This window comes from Prionailurus viverrinus, chromosome D3, assembly GCF_022837055.1.
Source record: "Prionailurus viverrinus isolate Anna chromosome D3, UM_Priviv_1.0, whole genome shotgun sequence".
In the NCBI taxonomy this organism is placed as follows: domain Eukaryota; kingdom Metazoa; phylum Chordata; class Mammalia; order Carnivora; family Felidae; genus Prionailurus; species Prionailurus viverrinus.
In genome coordinates, this window is record NC_062572.1 from 47,735,840 (window position 1) to 47,758,099 (window position 22,260).

At 42.9% G+C, this 22,260-nt stretch overlaps 1 protein-coding gene across 3 annotated transcripts in view; it reads left to right on the forward strand.

The window, feature by feature from the left end:
* The window catches only part of LAMA3 (laminin subunit alpha 3), a 274,238-nt gene that overhangs the window by 228,123 nt on the left and 23,855 nt on the right, over window positions 1–22,260 (forward strand). For all 3 annotated transcript variants that reach the window (XM_047826704.1, XM_047826703.1, XM_047826705.1), the window contains 13 exons: window positions 989–1,091; window positions 2,903–3,019; window positions 3,104–3,283; window positions 4,049–4,191; window positions 5,638–5,808; window positions 7,679–7,830; window positions 7,986–8,148; window positions 8,814–8,947; window positions 10,014–10,158; window positions 13,184–13,303; window positions 13,898–14,031; window positions 20,534–20,651; window positions 21,032–21,172. In XM_047826704.1, coding sequence (XP_047682660.1) covers window positions 989–1,091; window positions 2,903–3,019; window positions 3,104–3,283; window positions 4,049–4,191; window positions 5,638–5,808; window positions 7,679–7,830; window positions 7,986–8,148; window positions 8,814–8,947; window positions 10,014–10,158; window positions 13,184–13,303; window positions 13,898–14,031; window positions 20,534–20,651; window positions 21,032–21,172 — 1,821 coding nt within the window. The remainder of the gene's footprint in view (window positions 1–988; window positions 1,092–2,902; window positions 3,020–3,103; window positions 3,284–4,048; window positions 4,192–5,637; window positions 5,809–7,678; window positions 7,831–7,985; window positions 8,149–8,813; window positions 8,948–10,013; window positions 10,159–13,183; window positions 13,304–13,897; window positions 14,032–20,533; window positions 20,652–21,031; window positions 21,173–22,260) is intronic.

Here is a 22,260-nt window from a genome sequence, read left to right on the forward strand (position 1 = left end):
AGCCTTAGTTTAAAAAATTTTTTTTAACGTTTATTCATTTTTGAGACAGAGAGAGACAGAGCATGAATGGGGGAGGGTCAGAGAGAGAGAGGGAGACACAGAATCCAAAACAGGCTCCAGGCCCTGAGCTGTCAGCACAGAGCCCGACGCGGGGCTCAAACTCACGGACTGCGAGATCATGACCTGAGCCGAAGTCGGCCCCTTAACCGACTGAGCCACCCAGGCGCCCCAACAAGCCTTAGTTTAAATTAGAACTTATTATATAGAATAGACTTGAACTTGCTCTAGATGTGGATCGTTTGTGTTTACATGACTGTTTTGATAGGTATAGTGCAGTTTTAAAAGCCATTTGTGAAACCAGATAGAAATTCCACCGATTACCAATGTTGAGCCAAGATGAGTAGTGTATCCTGCTTCTTTCTAGGTATGATTTTAGACCATGATTAAGTATTGGCATTTCACAAAGAAGAGGGAAATTTTTGTACACGATTTGGTAACCATTTATTTCCTGTCATTTGCCTTAACACCTGGGCATGTCTTGGAGTCCTGTGTGATCTTACATGTACCATATAATATTCCCATATCTAAGAATAAAGCATAAAATATTAAACATCAAAGAATTAGAGGATAGGCCTTCTTGAAGGTTAAAGACGTTTATCTCCCAAATATTAAAAACTTAAAAGCAACTCTTCTCTTTCTTCAGTTATTGAAGAGGGTATTGTACAAACAACAGGGAGGAAATGAGACAGGTATCACATGATTTGTTAGTATGTCACCAGGGAAGTGTCTACCTCCCCAAGCCACACATATCTATGTACAGCCCTAACTGTATCTTTTCAGGAACAGTCCTTTTAAACTTCCCCCTTACCTTTGAACCTCATCCTTTAAAGATTGAAGATAAGGGCTTTTAGAGTAGGATGAAAAAATCTTACTCCACATTTCCTAAGGAATGCTACATGCTTAAGGCTGGTAAATGCTTTGCTTTCAGACGGTGATAAAGGAAGATCTTCCAAGAAAAGCAAAAGCCCTGAGTTCTGACAGTGATAAACTATTAAAGGAAGCCAAGCTAACACAGAAGAAGCTACGGCAAGGTATTGGAGCCTGGCGGGGAAGGGGAGGCTGGGAGAGCCAAGGGTTTGAAAACGTCCTGTTAAGACCAGGAGAAACAGCAAATTCTGGAAGCAAATGCGTGATCTATTTAATAGATTTGATGTTTCTGCCCAATATTCTAACATATACCAAGTTAACTCGAACCTCATGAATATACATAAATCTCAAAGGTAATCAGTGCCCATGGCATTGGGAACCCACACAGCATAGAGGTATGTCCAGAGCTGGTCTCTCATTTAAGGCCCAGATAATAGTTTCAGGTCACCAGAGCTTCAACGTTTCTTAAGTCCTAAAATGCTAGTAAGTAAAAGTACCAAAAATTACTACTACTATGAAGCATGAGAATTTTGAATCATACATTTTATCTTTGAAAATTTCCCATGTATTTAATTTTTTACAAAACAATTAAACCATCTCAATCTCACCAAATTCTGGTGTTCTGAAAATGGTGTTTCTTGATTTTCTCTGGTCTCTTGTGTTCATTCACGGCCAAGAAACTATGTCAGCATTTTTGAGTGACTAGATGCCTTCTGACAGTAATATTTATCTTTTTTCATGTTTAAAAATTAAATACATGAAAAATTACCTACAAAAAATATGTATTAACATCGAATGATTTGCTTAGCAAATTGCAGGAATTAAAATGCCCTGGTGTGACATCTGTTCCCTTTACAAAGTATAAGCTAAGAGGTGAGGATTGTTTTAAGTAGGGTTAGGATGCTAACTACATTGATATTTTTTCTTTTGTTTTCTACCAGCATGCTTCTTTTTACCTTTTGATCCCCTTCACCACCACCACCCCCACACCAGGGGCTTGGGCAGCCCCTAATAGGTTCCTTGTATTTGGGGAGTGTTCTTAGATTCCACATATAAGAGAGATCATAGGGCATTTGTCTACATGGTTATTTAAATCTGTCCTGGAGGGGCGCCTGGGTGGCGCAGTCGGTTAAGCGTCCGACTTCAGCCAGGTCACGATCTCGCGGTCCGTGAGTTCGAGCCCCGCGTCGGGCTCTGGGTTGATGGCTCAGAGCCTGGAGCCTGTTTCCGATTCTGTGTCTCCCTCTCTCTCTGCCCCTCCCTGTTCATGTTCTGTCTCTCTCTGTCCCCAAAAAAATAAATAAACGTTGAAAAAAAAATTTTTTTTTTAAATAAATAAATAAATCTGTCCTGGAATCACAATTTAAACCGTGTATCATCACTTTGGCCTTAAAGCATTCACTGGTCATTTTCCATTACCTCAAAGTGGCAATGTTATCAGCTAGGAATGTCTGTGAACTCCCTCCCTTTCACTGAATCCCCTTAAATATATCAGTTTGGAAGTGGACAGAAACAAACAATGCCTACTTTGTGAGTGCGTTTGCTTGGATGAGGCTGTCTCAACAGCACTTTATTATACTCTGAAGAGGCATCATTCATTCATTCACTCATTCATTCAATAAGTATGACTAATATTAAGCCCAGACTAGTGCCAGACAATGCACATCCCTTTCCTTCACTAAGCAGAGACGTTTGCCCTGACCAAAGTGGAAGTCGAACTGCCCCTAAATGACTAAGCCTCTCACTGTGTTCATGATGCATTTCCAAGCCGCTGGATGCCACAGGCTCAGGTATACTCCTGGCCTCTGGAACTGGAGGCCCCTGGAACTGTGGGTCTAGGCACCTATAGTGAACATCTCTGAGATTCAGGTCTGCTCAATGCTTTGCAAATGCTGGCTACTTCAGGGGCCACCAATACCAATGGAGGATCAAAATCCATAGGGTAATTGCCTCATGATGCTTTATTTAATTTTAGAAATCAGTCCGGCTCTCAACAACCTACAGCAAACTCTGAAAGTTATGACAGTTCAGAAAGGATTGATTGATACCAATATCACTGCCATCCGAGATGACCTTCGTGGGATACAGAGAGGTCAGTATCTCCCTACCCACCGTACTTGGCTTCTTTTGTCGAGCATTCAAGATACTTACACCTCCCTCTTTGTGTGTGCTTTAGATGACATCAGTGATATGATCAGTAGGGCAAAGAGCATGGTCAGAAATGCCAACGATATCACAGATGAGGTTCTAGATGGGCTCAACCCTATTGAGACAGATGTGGCAAGAATTAAGGATACCTATGGGAGCACACAGAGAGAAGACTTCAACAAGGCTCTCACTGACGCAGATAACTCAGGTATCAAGGATTCTTCAGACAGGACATACTATCCATTTTCTCCATTGTTATGCACTTTGGTCAGTTTATGTGAATTCTTCCCTGATAAAGTCTGAAATTAGAAATTAAAATATTAGAAAACTGCTTCACATAACACCTTCAAAGAATATGGGTATTCTATTAGAAAGTCTAGGTGGGATTTTTTTTTTTTAACCCATTGACATTGGTATTGAGTTTCCCTTTTTTAGAGTGGAGATATAGGTCCCCTAATCATGAGGTATTAAATTACAATTGATATTAAGGTTCAAAAAATAAAGATTTATCTTCTTCTGTAGTGGTTAAGAAAGATGATTTGAGGGGCGCCTGGGTGGCACAGTCGGTTAAGCGTCCGACTTCAGCCAGGTCACGATCTCGTGGTCCGTGAGTTCGAGCCCCGCGTCGGGCTCTGGGCTGATGGCTCAGAGCCTGGAGCCTGTTTCCGATACTGTGTTTCCCTCTCTCTCTGCCCCTCCCCCGTTCATGCTCTGTCTCTCTCTGTCCCAAAAATAAATAAACGTTGAAAAAAAAAAATTAAAAAAAAAAAAAGAAAGAAAGATGATTTGATATCTAGACTGCAGGATAGAATCCACGATGTATTTAGGAAAGGTATCACCTGACTCTGAGTCATCCTGTCCAATATTTGGGACCCAAACGTAACACTTGACAAATGCTGTCAATGAGAAGATCTGTATTTAACCTTTTCTCAACTCACAATTACAAATTTCTGTTCTGTAATCTCATCAACAGTGAAGAAATTAACCAACAAACTGCCTGACATTTTGAGCAAGATTGAAAGTATCAACCAACAGCTGTTGCCACTGGGCAATATCTCTGACAACGTGGACCGTATCCGGGAGCTAATTCAGCAGGCCAGAGATGCTGCAAATAAGGTAGGTGTGTCCCCACATTGCCAGGCACTAAGCCTCCTTCTTTGAGAGGTTAACACGTTCACCAAGAAAGGGAAGGCGTTTGTTTACACGGAAACTGGTTGTCTTTCTTGCTCTAATTCTTTAGTTGTTTGGAATGTGAAAGTTCACTTCCTCCTGTCATCCTTCAAAAGCGCACATTACCTTCATGCCCTAAATGATTTGGTATGTTAGGGACCTGAAGCAGTTTCCTCCCCACTGAGTTTATGCAGGCAGGAAGAACAGTTCTCCTCCACGCCTCACCTGGTGAAGTGTTATTGCAAGTTCAGGTAGGGTTCTGTGAGCGGAATGTGCTGATATGATGCTGCACAGGACCTACTTTCTTGTTATAACTTTAAAGTTATAGAATCCACCTTTATTGAGGGTGGAGGAATGGTTCCTATCAGCGAGGGAAGTGTTCTAAACACAGGATTATAGCAAATTTTCTTCACTGGAAATCAAATTCATCAGCCTTTGTTATTTTAACTTGACAGTTACTTGAATTCCTGACACTTCTCTATCAGAATTTGTTTTGGCCTAAAATAATACTAATGAAACATCTTGCTTTTTTCATCCACCCCCTGTGAGATATTTGCAGACAGAGGGTTGGGAAGCCAAGTCAGAGTATCACTACCCTTTAGTGAATACTAAAGGTATTGATACCCTTTAGTGAATCAACCCTGTGGTTGATTTCTCAGTTCACTATTTTTAGAGAGCCCTGATGCACTCATTTTTAAGGACTGTAATAAAAGCAACCATAACATGTAATATATTAATGGGGAATGATTCCTTAAAGAATTCATTTTAAAAATATTTTTGGGGGCGCCTGGGTGGCGCAGTCGGTTAAGCGTCCGACTTCAGCCAGGTCATGATCTCACGGTCCGTGAGTTCGAGCCCCGCGTCGGGCTCTGGGCTGATGGCTCGGAGCCTGGAGCCTGTTTCCGATTCTGTGTCTCCCTCTCTCTCTGCCCCTCCCCCGTTCATGCTCTGTCTCTCTCTGTCCCAAAAATAAATAAACGTTGAAAAAAAAATTTTTAAAAAAATATGTTTTTGAAGTATTATATATATACTAGGCACTAGGTACCATGCTAAGTGTTTCCACACGTTAGCTCATCTGCACAAAAACCTCCTAGTTGCAACTATGATAATAATAGTGATTATCATTTCTGGCACAGAGAATTAGATGCACTTCTCATAGACCCCTGGCCTATAAACAGGAAGAACATGGATGCTTTATTACCCAGCCCCTAAAACAGCTTCATGAGTTTATAATCCAGGTCTAGGAGTCATGCACACTCCTTTGCCCTTTATCATAACAACTAGGAAAGGTAGAGCTGAAAGGATTCGCGTCAGAGGCACAGGCTACCACTGCGAGCACACCCCCTTTCCTCACAGGAGAATGGTTAATGCTCTAGATCTTTTCCCTCGTAGGTTGCTGTCCCCATGAGGTTCAATGGTAAATCTGGAGTTGAAGTCCGGCTGCCAGATGACCTAGATGATTTGAAAGGATACACATCTCTTTCTTTGTTTCTCCAAAGACCTGAGTCAAAAGAAAATGGGGGGACTGAGAATATGTTTGTGATGTACCTCGGAAATAAAGATGTAGGTATTGCTTTGACATTTCTCTTGTTTTTAAAACAATATGGTTTGGGAATTTTTTTTTTTTTGAATGTTGGTTATATATTTGCTGCATGACCACCAAACTTAGTGGTCGAAAACAACAGTAAATATTATTTCATGCTGTTTCTATGGTACAATGTTCAAAGTAGCTTAACCCAGATGGTTCTGATTCAGGGTCTCTCTAATGAGGTGTCTGTCGAGATGTTGGCTGGGGCTGCAGGTATCTGAAGGCTTGACTGTGGCTGGAGATTTGCTTCCAGTTTGGCTGACTCACACACCTCGTAAGTTAGTGATGGTTGTTGGTAGGAGGCGTCTTCCATGCCACGAGGTCCTTTCCGTAGGGCTGCTAAGTGTCCTCATGACATAGCAGCAGGCTTCCCCAGGAATGCTGTTGGGACGATCGAGCCACCATCACCCTAGGGAATGCCACTATTTGTGGGTTGAATTGTGGCCCCAAACAATATGGTTTTTGAGGCGCGTTGTCACCAGTGTGTCATAACTTCCTGGCTTCCATTGACGTAGCAGGAGGAAATCCCACCAACACATCAGCAGACTCTACCACCTCTGATGGCACCACAAGGGGTCTTCCATCAATCGCAGACTGTTACCTGCTGGCCTTATCTGATGGAGAGGCCTTGCCCAGTGGGTTCAGCATGTGGTACGTGTGTGTGTACACATGAGCACGTACACACCAGGGGTTAAAGATGAGCACCCCTCCGTACACAACCGGGGCAGCAATATCAAGGTCTCATGGAAATCAGCAGTGCTTCTTCCTCACAAAACTGTGACCCTGTCCTTGTCAGAATGCCCAGACCCTTAAGTCTGCAGGGGTGGGACCATGGGTGGATGAGGACCAGAGTGAAATGAAGCCTCTCCTGCCTAATTAATGCCCATCTCTTTTTAATTCTAAATTCTTTAAACCACAACTGCTACAGGCATTTTGAACAGTTCATTTTAGCTTTTAGTCCCTCCTCTTAAAATATATGTCTTCAACTTAAGTGTCAGAGGAAAAGGTAATCACTGGCTGGGTTAGCATACAATGGCTATGGGGGAAAAAATGTCTGAAACATTGTTCTGGAAAATTCTAGTCAGTTAGAAAGTTGGCTGTCATTAGTGTATGTGGTATTTAAAGATTCCTAAAACTGGCACTATTATTAATCACTCTCTCATGCTTTGAAGTGTTGGTACTTTATTTGTAGCTTTGTTATGACATGACTTTCTGCTTTGTATTATAACAAAACACACATTACTTTATTCCTTCAAAATATTTGTACCATCTACCTACAAGGTGCCACATCCTGTATTTATGATAAACAAAAATTGTTTCTTGAATGTAAATTTCATGTTGTGTATATATTTAACACAATTTGAAAACTTCATATGTACTCTTAGGTGCTGTATTCTAACAGAGAAGACAGATACATACGTAGCTGACCGTGATAATACAGGGTTCTAGGTGTTACAACAGAGGCATAGCAAAGTGTTAAGAGATCATTGCATGGTACAGGGAGAACAAAAATGGCTTATCTCCCTTACCAGACTAAACTCTAGTGGAGACCTGAGTCCATATCTGGTTTATCTTTATGGCAAGTGCTTGGCAAATATTTGGAGATTTGGCCAACGGGGGAGTGAATACATGAGTGCAATAAACCAGGAGCAAAGACAGTGCAGACATTATTAATTAAATGTTCTATCTGTATCATTCTGTACAAGGAGGTACCTCTTTTATTCTGTCTTCCCAAGTCTTATTGTGTAAAACCCATTAGATATTTGAAATACACTCTCCTGGGATGGGGAGTTCAGAGAAACAGTGTGCCTGTGAAGTACACTAAGGTGGCCTTTCTGTCTCCAGGCCTCCAGGGACTATATCGGCATGGCAGTTGTAGATGGCAAGCTCACGTGTGTCTACAACCTGGGAGAACAGGAGTCTGAACTCCAAGTGGACCAGAGCTTGACCGAGAGCGAAACTCAGGAGGCGGTTATGGACCGGGTGAAATTTCAGAGGTACAAGTCCCATTGACCACTGCTCTTTGTTAATCTGACCCACACTCACCAAACTCCCATTGTATGTACCGCTGAACCCCATTTTTAGTATCTTCGCTTTGACTTCTTCAATTTTTGTGTAATTTTTAAATATAATCTTGTTTATTTTTAAACAGAATTTATCAGTTTGCAAGCCTAAATTACACCAAAAAAGCCACATCCAGTAAACCTGAAACACCCCAATTCCATGACATGGAGAGTGGAAACAGCAACACCCTCCTCAACCTGGACCCTGAAAATGTTGTATTTTATGTTGGAGGTTACCCATCTGACTTTAGAGTAAGTGTCAATGTTATTTCACTGAGTGAAAATATTTAAATTTTAATTTGGTGTAATGACCTCACATCTCTATTTTAATTATCCATTATATATAAAATGAACTTAACTATATATTCTTAAAGCATATCCAGGGATAAATGCTAACAGTTCTTGAGCACTTCCTCTGTGCAGTGATCAAGATGCAAATAGATTAATTAAAAAAATTTTTTTTAAATGTTTTATTTATTATTGAGAGACAGAGTAAGACAGAGCATGAGCACGGGAAGGGTAGACAGAGGAGGAGACACAGAATTTGAAGCAGGCTCCAGGCTCTGAGCTGTCAGCACAGAGCCTGACGTGGGGCTCAAACCTACTAACTGCAAGATCATGACCTGAGCTGAAGTCGGACGCCCAACTGACTGAGCCACCCAGGCGCCCCAAGTAGATTAATTTAAGAAGGCATTACTATTCCCATTTCACGGATGAGGAAACTGAGACAGAGGGGTTTAATAACTTGCCCAAGGTCAAGCATCTGGTGAATAGCAAAGCCAGGGCCTCTGGCTCCAAGGTCCACATTCTTAGCCCCTAGGCTGCAGGGATAGTTAAAAGTGATGGATTCATACTGGTCTTGATCGACCTGACCACTGTCCTTGGTTGAATTAGATTTTCGGTTTCCTTTTTTTCAGCTTCCCGCCAGACTAAGGTTCCCTCCGTACAAAGGTTGTATTGAACTGGATGACCTCAATGAAAATGTTCTGAGCTTGTACAACTTCAAAAAAACTTTCAATCTCAACACAACTGAAGTAGAGCCTTGTAGAAGGTAAATAAAACCAGGCACTAGTGTCTCTGTAACTGTGATTTGGGGAACTTGCAACTATTTTATGTATAATAAAGGGATGAGCCAATAGGATGCTGTTGATGTCACTGATAGCTTTAGGCCAACAGATCTTAAATTATGATCGCACGCCACACTGCTAATCCACTCCCAACGTTTCCTCATTTGTATAAAATATTGGAGCGATAGAGTTTTCTCAATTTTGAAAAAAATAAACCCTTCTTAAAGGTTTGGTGCCTCCTACCACAAAATATTCAGTAATAGATGGTACCTGATTCAGGCACAAAATTATATATTGAAGTTGCAAAAAAAAAAAAAAAAAAATGTTGGTCCGTGAAGTGCACCATGACTTTCTAGGTACTCTGACAGCTGGACCTTTTTGAAAATTGCTGTCTTGAGCTTCCTGACTTCCCTATAGTTAAAAGGATTTGGACAGACTATTTATTACTCAGGATAAAATTATGTTTCAAGTTAATAATTTTTTACGTTTCAAAGTCTTCAGCTGCTAGGCCACATCTTCCTAAGTAAATGGTTCCTAAATAGACAGTTAAGAGGAGACTCTTTAACTATTATCGCTTTTAAAAATATTTATTTATTTTTAAAATTTATTTTTATTTTGAGAGAGAGGGAGAGAGCATGTGTGCGTGCATAGGGGTGGGGCAGAGAGAGAGGGAGGGAGAGAGAATCCCAAGCAGGCTCTGCACTGTCAGCGCAGATCCCGATGCGGGGCTTGAACTCTCACCCACTGTGAGATCATGGCCTGAGCCAAAATCAAGAGTCAGATGCGTAACCAACTAAGCCACCCAGGTGCCCCTTAACTGTTAGCTTTTTTGAGCTAGGGTTTGATTATCATAGCATATAAGAGCACATCCAGGACAAATAGCTGGCTATTTTAACATTCTAAAGATGTTTTCTCTTTCACAAAATCATGACAGCTATGTTGCATGGGCTTTGCTCTGGTTTTTAGATAGCAGCATCTCCTATTAATAAACCCTCTTGAGTGGTGGTCCTTTGCTGCTGTGTTCTAACCTGTGATCTTTGATGTTGACAGGAGAAAGGAAGAGTCAGACAAAAATTATTTTGAAGGTACAGGCTATGCTCGAGTTCCAACTCAACCAAATGCTCCCTTCCCGACCTTTGGACAAACGATTCAAACCACTGTGGATAGAGGTTTGCTGTTCTTTGCAGAAAATCAGGTATTCGATGATAAACATCCAAACACTACCCAATATTTCCATTCAGTTAAGCAACTTTGTGGTAACTGGGTTATTATAAATAACTAACTAGATCTGAAAAAATGTGCAGATGTTACCCACATCTTTTCTCTCAGCCCAATGCTGCTTTTTTTGGCTATGGGAGTATACGCAGGTAATCGGGAGTTTGAGAACATGCCACCGAAACATGCCGTTGTCAGTTTTATTCTTTGAAAACTGCTGTTTGCCTAATAATCAACTTATTCTGCCTGAAATCATGTGATGACCTCCCAGGGTCTCTGAGAGCCAGACTGTTTGACTTCCTGCTGTTTGCATCTTAGTCCGGCTCTCGCCAGACTGTGCAGAATTACGTCTCTATTGGCCTGATTCCTGGCTTCCCAAGACGTGGAAGCTTCCCTGTTTTCAAGCAGCTGTGGTTTCTGGAGGCCATTCTTCAGTCTAGTTTGGAGAAATCCAAAGTGACTCTCCAAGTCATGGTCAGCGCCATCTGCTGGGGGATGGGCCCAGACTTGCCCACTCCTGGAAGTACTACTGCCTCGTGGATCAGCCCATGGGATCTCTGTCTTTGAATGTGGGATCGATAAGGAGTTTGGGGTGTGACCCGCTCCTTCTACCTGCAGGGTGGGGACACAGACCTGATCCAACCCCCTTGTCTGGGGCTGGTCTTGACCCTCTGGGAGATTCCGAGGCTGAACCAGTTCTGAGGGTTTGGGAAGGACCTGACCTGCCTATAGAGTGTAGGGAGCTGAGCAGTCACACAGCATCTTCAGGTGGTTGTTTTCTAAAACAAGGTCTTCTTGGCACTATGTTTTGAAGTTTTTGGAGACTGAGAACCAGAAATGCTATTCATATTAGAAGAAAATATATGGAATACCATTAGTAACCAGATGAGAGAAAATGATTTTGAGCGCCACTATGCTCCTTACTCAGTGAGTCAATGTGACTCTGTTGATTTGGAGTGTGATGAACCCTGACTGGCTCCCTAGGACAAGGTTTAGGATTCAGATAAGGACTGTTGTTCCTTTTAAGTAAGGACTCTGTCAGTAGACTTCAAAAAGAGGCCTTCTGATCATAAGGGAACTGTGGAAGAATAAACTTTCAAGCCTTATATCAGAAATTCCTCAGCGTATCATTTTTTAAAGTTCATTTATTTATTTTTGAGAGAGAGAGAGGGAGGGAGAGAGTAGAGAGGGGCAGAGAGAGAGGAAGTAAGAGAATCTCAAGTAGGCTCCATGCTAATAGCAGGGCTCAAACCCATGAACCACAAGATCATGACCTGAGCCAAACTCGAGAGTCAGACACTTAACTGACTAAGCCACATAGGCGCCCCCCAGCATATCTTTCTAAGGAAAGGTCTGTTTCAAGTATGTTCCTTACGCAGTGATGGGGTTGCAGTTACAACCAAGACAGACACGGTTGCTGCCCTCAAGGACCTTATATTCTAGAGGGGAGGACAAATATTTAACAAAGCCATACTCAGTAATTGGTTCATTAATTCATCACAATGACCATGAGTGGTATAGAGGAAAGGTTTGGGGTGAATGAAGATGTATAAAAGACTTTCTTGAGCAAAGGATGGGTAATATGAGACCCGGAGGAAAGTAGAAGACAGCATTTGAAGAGGACAGAGCAGAAGGGTGATCCCTGTGGGGAACGAAGCACAAAGAAGACTCGGAAGTGGGAAGGGCAGGGAGACTCGGGGATGGAACAGTGGCCCTTGTGGCTGCAGCACCGGGAAGCAGAGGGAACACGGAGAAACAGAGTTGAAGGGGTGATCAGAGCCTCACAACATGTGCTGGGGAGTCAGGGCTCTATCCTGAGAGCAAAGGAGGATAATCAAACATGCCCGCACTGACATTTCCACAGAGCTCTCTGGCTGCAGAGTGGCAAGAAGGGACAGAGTGGGGGCACCTGGGTGGCTCAGTTGGTTGAGCATCTGACTCTTGACTTCCACTCAGGTCGTGATCTCACTTGGTGGGTTCAAACCCAGTGTTGGGCTCTGCACTAAGTGTGGAGACTGCTTGGGATTCTCTCTTTCCCTTTCTCTTTGTCCCTCCCCCACTCACTCTTTCCCTCTCTGAAAATAAAATAAGCTTAAAAAATATTTAAAAAAAAAAGAGAGAGAAGTGTGGCTGAGACTGGGTGGCATGAAATGGAAAGTTAAATGGTGGAACCGACAAGATTTGATTGGAAGAGAGAGAGAGAGGATTAAGAGTGACTCCTAGTAGGTTTGTGGCTGGCTCAGCAAGGGGATTTCTGGTGAGAGAGTGAAAGGAGGGGAGAGAGTGGTAGGAAGCTGGGAGGCATGATAGAGGCATGTAGGTCCCAAGCTCTGCTTGAGATACTCAGAATTTGAGGTATCAGTAAGCCACGTGTGCAGTAACAATAAGGTAACCAGATGTGCAGATCTGGCCCTGGGAAGACAAGTCTTGGCTGGAGGGAAGCATCTGGGCTTCGTGGGCACACACCTGCATTGGGCTGCAGAAGTGACTATGACTTTGAGGCAGAGAGAGGGTGGGAGGGAAGAGGAGGTCCTCTGAGGGCCCTCAGGGATCCCTCCACATACGAATGGAAGGAGGGGACGCTCGAGGGGGATGAGGCAGACACATAGCAATAAGTCAGCAAGCAGATGGCGGCAGACGTCTGGGACCGTGCCTCTCTCCAAAAGGTAGCAGCCATCTTTTCAAATGATATTAATGATCTGTGTCTTTTCACTTTCCATTCATGCATGCTGCTTATGGATCGTATGAAACAAAATCATGATAACGGATACATTTATTGTGTCTTTCCTGTGTGCTAGCCACCGTGCATGATGTTGAACACTGCTTACAATATTTAACCGTCATACCCATCCTGGCAATGGGATATCACGGCACTATTGTCCCTGTTAACTGAGGAGGCAGCTGAAGCTGAGAGCAGTTTGTAACTTGAGAGTAACCTGAATCCCAGCCCTCTAGGTATTCTTCGGTGGAATCTTCTGGTAATATACATTGTTTCCATGCTCTAGGATCGCTTCATATCTCTAAATATAGAAGATGGCAATCTCCTGGTGCGCTACAAACTGAATTCAGAGCCACCAAAAGAAAAAGGAGTTACCCACACTGTCAACAACGGAAAAGACCATTCGGTACATCCTTTGAACGTGTTCACGTGAATTGTTAAATGTCCTCACTCCTCAGTCCTTTAGAATTAAGTCAGTGCCAGGACATTTTTCTATTACCAGACTAACTTAACAGTTATTAAAGGATGAGGGACACATCTCTCAAAATATATATGTATATATGGCATATATAAAACATGATTACTTTCAAATGCAAACATTTCTATTAAAATGTTTTAAATTTTTTTTTTAACATTTATTTATTTTTGAGACAGAGAGAGACAGAGCATGAACGGGGGAGGGGCAGAGAGAGAGGGAGACACAGAATCGGAAGTAGGCTCCAGGCTCTGAGCCATCAGCCCAGAGCCTGACGCGGGGCTCGAACTCATGGACCGCGAGATCGTGACCTGAGCCGAAGTCGGACGCTCAACCGACTGAGCCACCCAGGCGCCCCTAAAATGTTTTAATATTATATTTTTATCCAAAAGTTCTATGGCTCAGAATCTTCCTACCATGTATATAATGAATCTGAAGGAAATAAAAACATAATAGCTCTGAACCACGGTGAATAGGATGCTTTAATTGCCCATTGCTTGCTGACTCATCTCTCATTTATTTTAGATCCAGATCAAAATCGGGAAAGCCCAAAAACTCATGTGGATAAATGTGAATTCTAAAAAAATCAGAATTGAAGGTGAAATATTCAATTTCGGCACATACTATCTGGGAGGGATTCCAATTTCAATCAGGGAAAGGTAAGACGATGTAAAACAAAACAAAAAACAAAGAGGCAGGTTACCTCTCTTCGTGGTTATGATTGCTAATGATTAGTTTACCTTTTCAAATTCCAGCAACAAACACAAAAAGTTTAACTTCTTAGTGTTAATTTAACAGTGTTAGCCAACAGAGCAAAACAGGTTGTGAACACTGGATAATGAGACTGGCCGTTGAAAGGAGAGTGAGGGAAGTGCGGGTTACCGCCCCCCCCCCCCAGGGTCTTTCTTAGGAAGAGAGAAGCCATAGGGAATGTGGTTAGTGTTGACAGTGCTGCAATAAGAATGGAGGCTGTGGCCCTGGGGCCCTTCAAGGTAGCACAGGAGAGCGCAGGCGGTTCCATGGTCTGGCAAGCAGCGCTGGGCACTAAAAGTTGGGGTTGCTGCCTTCAGGAAGTATGTCCAGAATTTAAAGCATGTCTGTATTACTTGGCCTTTTGTGTTATCAAGGACTGAATAGGTACATCACCGCTTCTTGGATAATGAACACATGGATGAATTAAGTTAATGTGAGAGGAAGTGAAGCTTCATCTGAATGAGAAAAAAAAATACGACTTCCAGAATGTGCTTAAAAATAACTTTTACATTTAAACTTGTGTGTATCCTCCAAAAAGGCTTTTAAATAGCTGACAATAGGGGCGCCTGGGTGGCTCGGTTGGTTAAGCGTCTGATTTCAGCTCAGGTCATGATCTTGCAGTTCAAGGGTTTGAGCCCTGCGTAGGGCTCTGTGCTGACAGCTTGGAGCCTGGAGCCTGCTTTGGATTCTGTGTCTCCCTCTCTCTCTGCCCCTCTCCTGCTCCTGTGTGTCTCTGTCTCTCAAAAATAAATTAACATTAAATAGCTGACAGTAACGTGTGGAAGGACTCCCTGGAAGGTTAGTACAGACTCATGACTGAGTTAAGAGCACTCCCCCATGAAACTGTGTTTATTATGATTATTCTTACATGAGATCTGAGGATATTGAACTCCTTTTCTAATTTATAAATCAGGTGAAAGGAGTGCTAGGTGTGGTTTTTAAGGTGTTGTGTATAGGTGGTCTTTCTTCAGGAATCCTTATACATGTGGGCATCGGTCCATCCATAGTAAAGAGGAACTAATATTCATTGTAAAGTTCTTAAGGTTACCCTCAAAGACGAAAATACAGGTGAGAAAGCTCTACACTTAATAGAGTTTGGGAGTGAATATCTTAGATTCTTTGAACTAGAAAGGACCTTGCATGGGATGCAACCTCTGAATTTTTTAGATGAAGGAATTGAGAGCCAAAGAGGGGCCGTTCATATTTAGCATCATCAACATTAAATACCAGTTCAACCATGAATTGCTGTTACGAATGATCAGTAATCTTGATTTTATTCAATTAAATGTGATAAAATAGATTAACTTAAGGAAGTCAGCACTGCTGTGCACATCTGAGATTCCCATTCATTCATTACACAAGTACTCATTGAGTGTCTAGTGACATCAGGCAGTGTGGCTGTTGCTGACAAGGCAATGATGAACTGGCCAGGACCTCAAGTGTAGCAGATGGGAGACCACAGAGAAGCTCAGGGTCCTGTGAGTCCCCCGGAGGGAATCTAATCCGCTTGGGGGCATCAAGAAGGTGGTCTCTGGCTGGGACCTGAAGTATAGGAGCAATCAACATATGTAAAGTGCCAAGAGCTGGAGAAAGCGTGAACTTCCAAGGAACTGGAGGATACTGGCGAAGCAGGCTGGGGGTGCCACATGGGGTGGTGTGGGAAGCAGGGGCCAGAACACAGAGGACCTTGAAAATCACAGTAAGACAGCCGTTGCTGGGGGGACACCAGCAGAGAAAGGACATTATCAATTTCAACTTCTCAGTAGCTCACTCCGGTGCAGGGTAGAGACTGGATTCGAGAGGGAAAAGGCAGAGGCAGGTAGAGCAGTTGGAAGATGAGCTTATTAACAGAGGCAAGAGATGAGGGCAGCCGCAGGGAAGCAGCTGTGCAGATAAGGCAAAGGGTGTGGATGCTTAGTATCATTAGGACAGCAAATGGGTAGTACTGAACGGTTGCTTGGGGCTGGGGAGGGAAGTAGAAAAATGTTCAGGGGTGACACCTGGGTTTTGCTCCAGTGCTTGGCCAGATGGATGGCACTGGCAAGGAGGCAGGGGGATGGGTTCGGTCTGAGCCAGGCTGAGTTCCCGGAACCCGAGAGCAGGTGGAGATGCCAGAAAGCAGTTGGACAAAGGCCTGGACCTCTACAGAGAAGTCTGGGCTGGAGAAAGGGTGAATGCAGCTCAGGTACAGGTGTTGGTCAAGCTTGTAGGGCAGGTGAGCTCACCCGGAGCACTGAGGAATTCTTGGAGGCAGCAAGGAAGCTACTGGTCAGTGGTTTGCATTTATGCGGCGTTAGCAGAAGACCACGGTTAGCGATGTGGGTGCCAGTGAGTCAGGATTTACGAGGAAAGGGTAGTGGGTGATAATCAAAAAGAAGTCATTCTAGTCTTGGCTCAGCCACTAAGGAGCAGTGGGACCTTGAGTTAAGTCAGCACTCAGCCTTTCTTTGCCTTATCATCCCTATCCACTTATGAAATACATATGTGGAAAGGCACCTGGGTGGCTCAGTTGGTTAAGTGTCTACTCTTGATTTCTGCTCAGGTTTTGATCTCGCGGTTTGTGGGTTCAAACCCCGTGTCGGGCTCTCTGCTCTGACAGGAGAGCCCGCTTCAGATTCTTCCTCTCTCTCTGCCCCTCTCCTGCTCACACTCTCACTCTTTCTCAAACAAACAAACATACATACATAGATATAGTTATGCATATACAGATAGATGTACATACAGAATTTTTCTAGTAATTTTTCTAGTAATCTAGTAATAAATCTAGTAATCTAGTAATCTAGTAAGTCCTAGAGTTTTCCAAACAAGGGACTACTTCTTTTTCTGGGTGAGTTTATACTTTGAGTTTTTACTAAAATCATAAGAACATCTGGGGCACCTGGGTGGCTCAGTCGGTTAAGCATCCGACTCTTGATTTCGGCTTAGGTCACGATCCCAGAGTTGTGGGATGGAGCCCTGAGTCAGCCTGCTTAAGATTCACTCTCTCCCTCTCCCTCTGCCCCTCCCTCACTCACTCTCTCATGCTCGCTCTCTCGCTCTCTCTCTCTCTCTCTCTCTCAAAAAAAAAAAAAAAGATCAAAAGAAGATGGAAAATGTAAGAGATAGAAGGCAGTCAAAAGAGTTCACTGGCCTTTTACTCCCTTGCAAATAAAATGCTAAGCAATATTGGCCATTTCTGGCCCTGCTTTATCCCTCTGGTGACATCTTTGATGGTCCAGAGAGTCTTGAATCTCCCTGTGATGGGGGCCACTGGGGGGTGGGTGGGCAGACAGGAGTCCTACTAAGTACCCACACCCAAGCTCTGTGGGGCAGGCAAACAATCCTTCTAAAGGAGGGAGGTGTTCTGATTCCCACATAAGGGGAAGGCCCTTACAGACAGCAGCACTTAAACCTAGTTTGGAATGAAGGAAGCCAGTTGAATCTCTAAATGAAGCAGCCCTGACCAAGAGGTTTTTTGAGTGCCCTGTTCTGTCCTCTCTCGCTATAATGTATCCCCATGGGGGTGGGAGACCAGATCTGGGAATGACTTGTTTAGGATTACAATCAAAAATCATAATCTGTTAATCCCATCTGCTTCCCATGAGAAGAGAAAATCACCCAGGTGATTCCAGAGGCTCTCAAGCAACAGGAAGTCTTTCCTGGGGAAAGACCTACACCATTGTGTTGGTGTAATGATAAACCATTAAAATGAAAATAGTAATTCTTTTTTTTCTTTTAGTGTTTATTTATTTTTGAGAGAGACAGAGCATGACCAGAAGAGGGGCAGAGAGAGAGGGAGACACAGAATCCAAAGCCGGCTCCAGGCTCTGAGCTGTCAGCACAGAGCCCGACGCAGGGCTTGAACTCAAGAACCATGAGATCGTGACCCGAGCTGAAGTCAGCCGCTTAACCCAGGTGCCCCGAAAATAATAATTCTTAAAGTAAAAATCAAGGGTCTATTGGACATTTACTCAGTACCCAGCACTAAGTTTAGGATTACATTTGGCTCTTACTGCTCTGAAATCTGTTGACCACAGGTTTGGACCAGGTTGGTCTTTGTGAATGGATTGGCCCACAGTGTGCATACATAGCCCCGTGCGCTAACCCATTCATACAGCAGCCTGCACCCCTACACAGTCACATTCCTCTTGCAAGTGTGTTCAGCCCTTGCATCCTGGACTCAATGTGGAATTCTAGGCCTTCAGATGAGCCAGAGTGACAAGAACGCCTCGAAGAAGAGTGGAAATAAATCTTCCATCTTAACATCTCCGCTGCAGATAACTGTTCTGTAGAAAGTCTCCATTCTTCCAAGTGCTAGAAGTACACAAACAGTGTAAACATAAAGAGCAAGGACCAGTGTGTGTGCCACACCGCTCAGGTCCCAGCACTGAGGTGGCCACTTTCCTGCCGCATGACCTCAATCAAGTTGCTTGACCTCCACATGCCTCCCCATGCTACATCTGGAACATAGAGGATCTACCTGTCTCTTAGGGCGGGGTGAGGATTTAAAGTGGGTCAAAGAGTCAGCCAGGCAGGTGGTGAGAGCTCAGTAAATGTTAGAGAAGAAAATAGCTCCCTCGAAAGGTTCTGGCGGGGCTGGAATACTAGTGCCTGACACAAAATAGGTGCTGCCTGTCCCCCGGCTGCCTTTCTTCTCCGCTTTGCTTTTCTGCTACCTTCTTCCTTCAACTTACACTTGATGGAAAGAAGGACCTCAGGGGATGATGATGGGTCTAAACCGTGTGGAAACCCCACAGAGAATGGATTTTAAAATATGTGTAAATAGACAAGCTCCAGGAATGAATGCAAACTTTCTTTCTTTTCCAAGGCGAAAAGCCATCTTTATAAAATAATTAAGCTCAAGCTGCAATGCCAGCGAGGATTCATTTCTTCCTTTTCGTTCTAATGAAATTTAATTGTATGCATATTACATGTAGCTCAACTATTTATAATGACTTGAATAAAAATGAATGCAGATACCTTTCCACTTAGAAAGGTGAGCTGCCTTAGGGATTTATAAGGAAATGAACCTTGGGGTTTTCTTAGTTACATCATTTGTTTAAAAAATGACAACTATTTGCCTGGACTCCAGTCAGTTCATGTGTGTTAATGGTGTATGTGAAGTCAGCTCCAGACAGATGGAAAAGTCAAATCCAAGGGGAAATGCAAAAAAAAAAAAAAAAAAAAGAAAGAAAAGAAAAGAAAGAAAAAGGAGTGGGGAATGCCAAGGTAGCCACATAGGCAGAGTTGCTGCAGCAAGAAATTCCTCTCATTACGATGACTGTACTCATATGGGGAGAGTTACTCACCCCGGCATCTCACGTGGAGTCCTTGCTCTATACTGGGCATCATTTGAGTATGTTACACATATTAACCCGCTTAAATTCATGACAACCCGATGGAACAGATGAACATGTTCCTATCGTAGAAATGAGGATACAGAGGCACAGAATAGTTAGATCGCCTGCTCAAACCACAAGGACAGGCCTTGAACCCAGGCAGTCTGGGTGCAGAGCCCTCAGTTCTAGTGCAGCAGAATACGCCTCCCGCACTCTCACAACTGCATGCCACACCCAGTGCCCAGCAATTCCAGTGCATTCACTTTTTGTTGTTGTTGTTGTTGTTGTTGTCGTTTGTTTATTTATTTACTTTTGAGAGACAGAGCACAAGCCGGGGAGAGGCAGAGAGAGAGGGAGACACAGAATCCGAAGCAGGCTTCAGGCTCTGAGCTGTCAGCCCAGAGCCCAACACAGGGCTTGAACCCATGAACTGTGAGATCATGACCTGAGCCCAAGTTGGACGCTTAACTGACTGAGCCACCCAGTCAGTCCCCATGAACTTGTTTAATCCTCACAGTGCTTTCCGTTGTGCTGGCCTGGCATCGATTCAATACCAAGCCACATTTTTCATCATTGACTAGAACACAAATGTAACAGTTTGTTTCTACTGAGTTAACGGTGACTAACTTAAAAGTGGATAGAAAAAAAAAAGAGCTAAGAGTTTTCTAGAGCATTCCCGGGTCTAATAAGTGACTTCTTTATTAATATATATTTATATAATATTGATAGTATATTAATTTGTTAATATACTTCCTATTCACCATGTACCACCATTACTCTGGAAGGGGAGTGGGCAATTCTAGATCTTGTACATTTTCTGTCTCTATACTTTTTGAGGGCACTGACCATTCTTCTGTCAACACTATCGTGTTTATTTTTAAAGCTGAGAATGCAGAATCACACTGAAAGGAAGTAGATTTTCTCAGCTTCACAAAATAAGTAGTGTTACAGAAATCCCATGAGAACAGACACCCGTAAAATAAATACCTATTTATGGGTGAAAAGTAGCAGACAAAGTAGAGAGTTTCAGCTCTAATTCTCAGACAAGCCTGGTCTGGTACACCTCTTCCTTTTTTGTACCCCAAATCAGGTTTAACATTTCTACACCTGCTTTCCGAGGCTGCATGAAAAATCTGAAGAAAACTACTGGTGTTGTTAGGTTGAATGACACTGTGGGAGTAACAAAAAAGTGCTCAGAAGACTGGAAGGTGAGTACTGAAAACCTTGTAGAAAAGTACTGCTCCCCAACCAACCCATCTTTGGTATTCATTTACACATCAACTTTTGAGTCTCCCAGTAGCACACAGTATTATGATGAAATGGTTCCTTTATAGTCCCTACATATTTGCAAGATACAGAACGCCTTCAGGTTTGCAAGTTAAATTTGTAGGAAAAAAGGAATACCGACTATACACACAAAAACGCAGATGATTGGTAGATTATCATGCAGAAAAGCAAACTCTGTTTTTTTTCCAAGGCAACATAAACCACATTAATCAGCTCAGGTGAAGTGACATAGAATAAGATACTGGATTTCAGCCATGAAATGATTCCAATGCCAATAATGTATTCTGTGTTTGCCTTTCAGCTCGTGCGATCTGCCTCATTCTCCAGGGATGGACAATTGAGTTTCACCAATTTGGATTTGGCTTTTCCCAACCACTTCCAGGCCTCCTTTGGATTTCAGACCTTTCAACCCAGTGGCCTATTATTAAGTCACCAGACAGAGGTATGAAATATTGCATGAATACTGAATAAGATTTAAACCCGACTCAAAGTTTGATGTCAAAAACAGTAGAGAGATTTTGAAGGTAAATTAACTAGGCATTTTATCCATCATCACAGGGTGAAGGACATTGTATATTTCAACATGGAGGTTATTGTTCTTCCTGGGACAAGTCCTAAAAGAAAAAAGGCTTAGGAAGTACATTATGGTTTACAGAATTGAATTTATATGTATTCATGGACCCATTTTCGTTTCTCTTGGGTTTATTTTAGGAGTTAATGTGAATTATACTGTTATATGTAATGATGTAGCTTAAAGTTTTCGATATAAGAAAAAATCAGAATATATCCCCACTATTCTTTTTTGATTCTACAAAAGATAGTTCTTCAGATTCCTTTTTTGCATCATCAGCTAGTTGTACAATATTTACATCTGGGGAATAAGGTCCTTTGCTCTTTGTTCATGTACAACAGCAGGACAGAATTCTCTTCAGCAAGAAGGTACCCTCTGTAGATTTATAGGGTTTCACTCGTGTTGTTATACAGGGGTAGAAGTCAACTAATAGGTAGAAATCCCCTGGTAGAATGAGGAGGGGGTTTAAAATAGAGGTAGAGGGGTGCCTGGGTGGCGCAGTCGGTTAAGCATCCGACTTCAGCCAGGTCACGATCTTGCGGTCCGTGAATTCGAGCCCCGCGTCAGGCTCTGGGCTGATGGCTCAGAGCCTGGAGCCTGTTTCCGATTCTGTGTCTCCCTCTCTCTCTGCCCCTCCCCCGTTCATGCTCTGTCTCTCTCTGTCCCAAAAATAAATAAACGTTGAAAAAAAAATTTTTTTTTAAATAAATAAATAAATAAATAAATAAAATAGAGGTAGAAGTAGAATACTGACATTCTTGGATTTGTTTCTTCAGGATTGCCAACACAACACAACACAACACAACACAACAGGCATCCAACATTTGTTGAAAGACAGAATGGTAGCTGACTCTGTGATTCTTTGGCTATATCATATTAGAAGGTCTCTTTTCTCGTGATATAGTTGCTCAATCAGCCTTTAGAGATCTTTTTTTTTAACTACCCCCTGAAGAAGCACG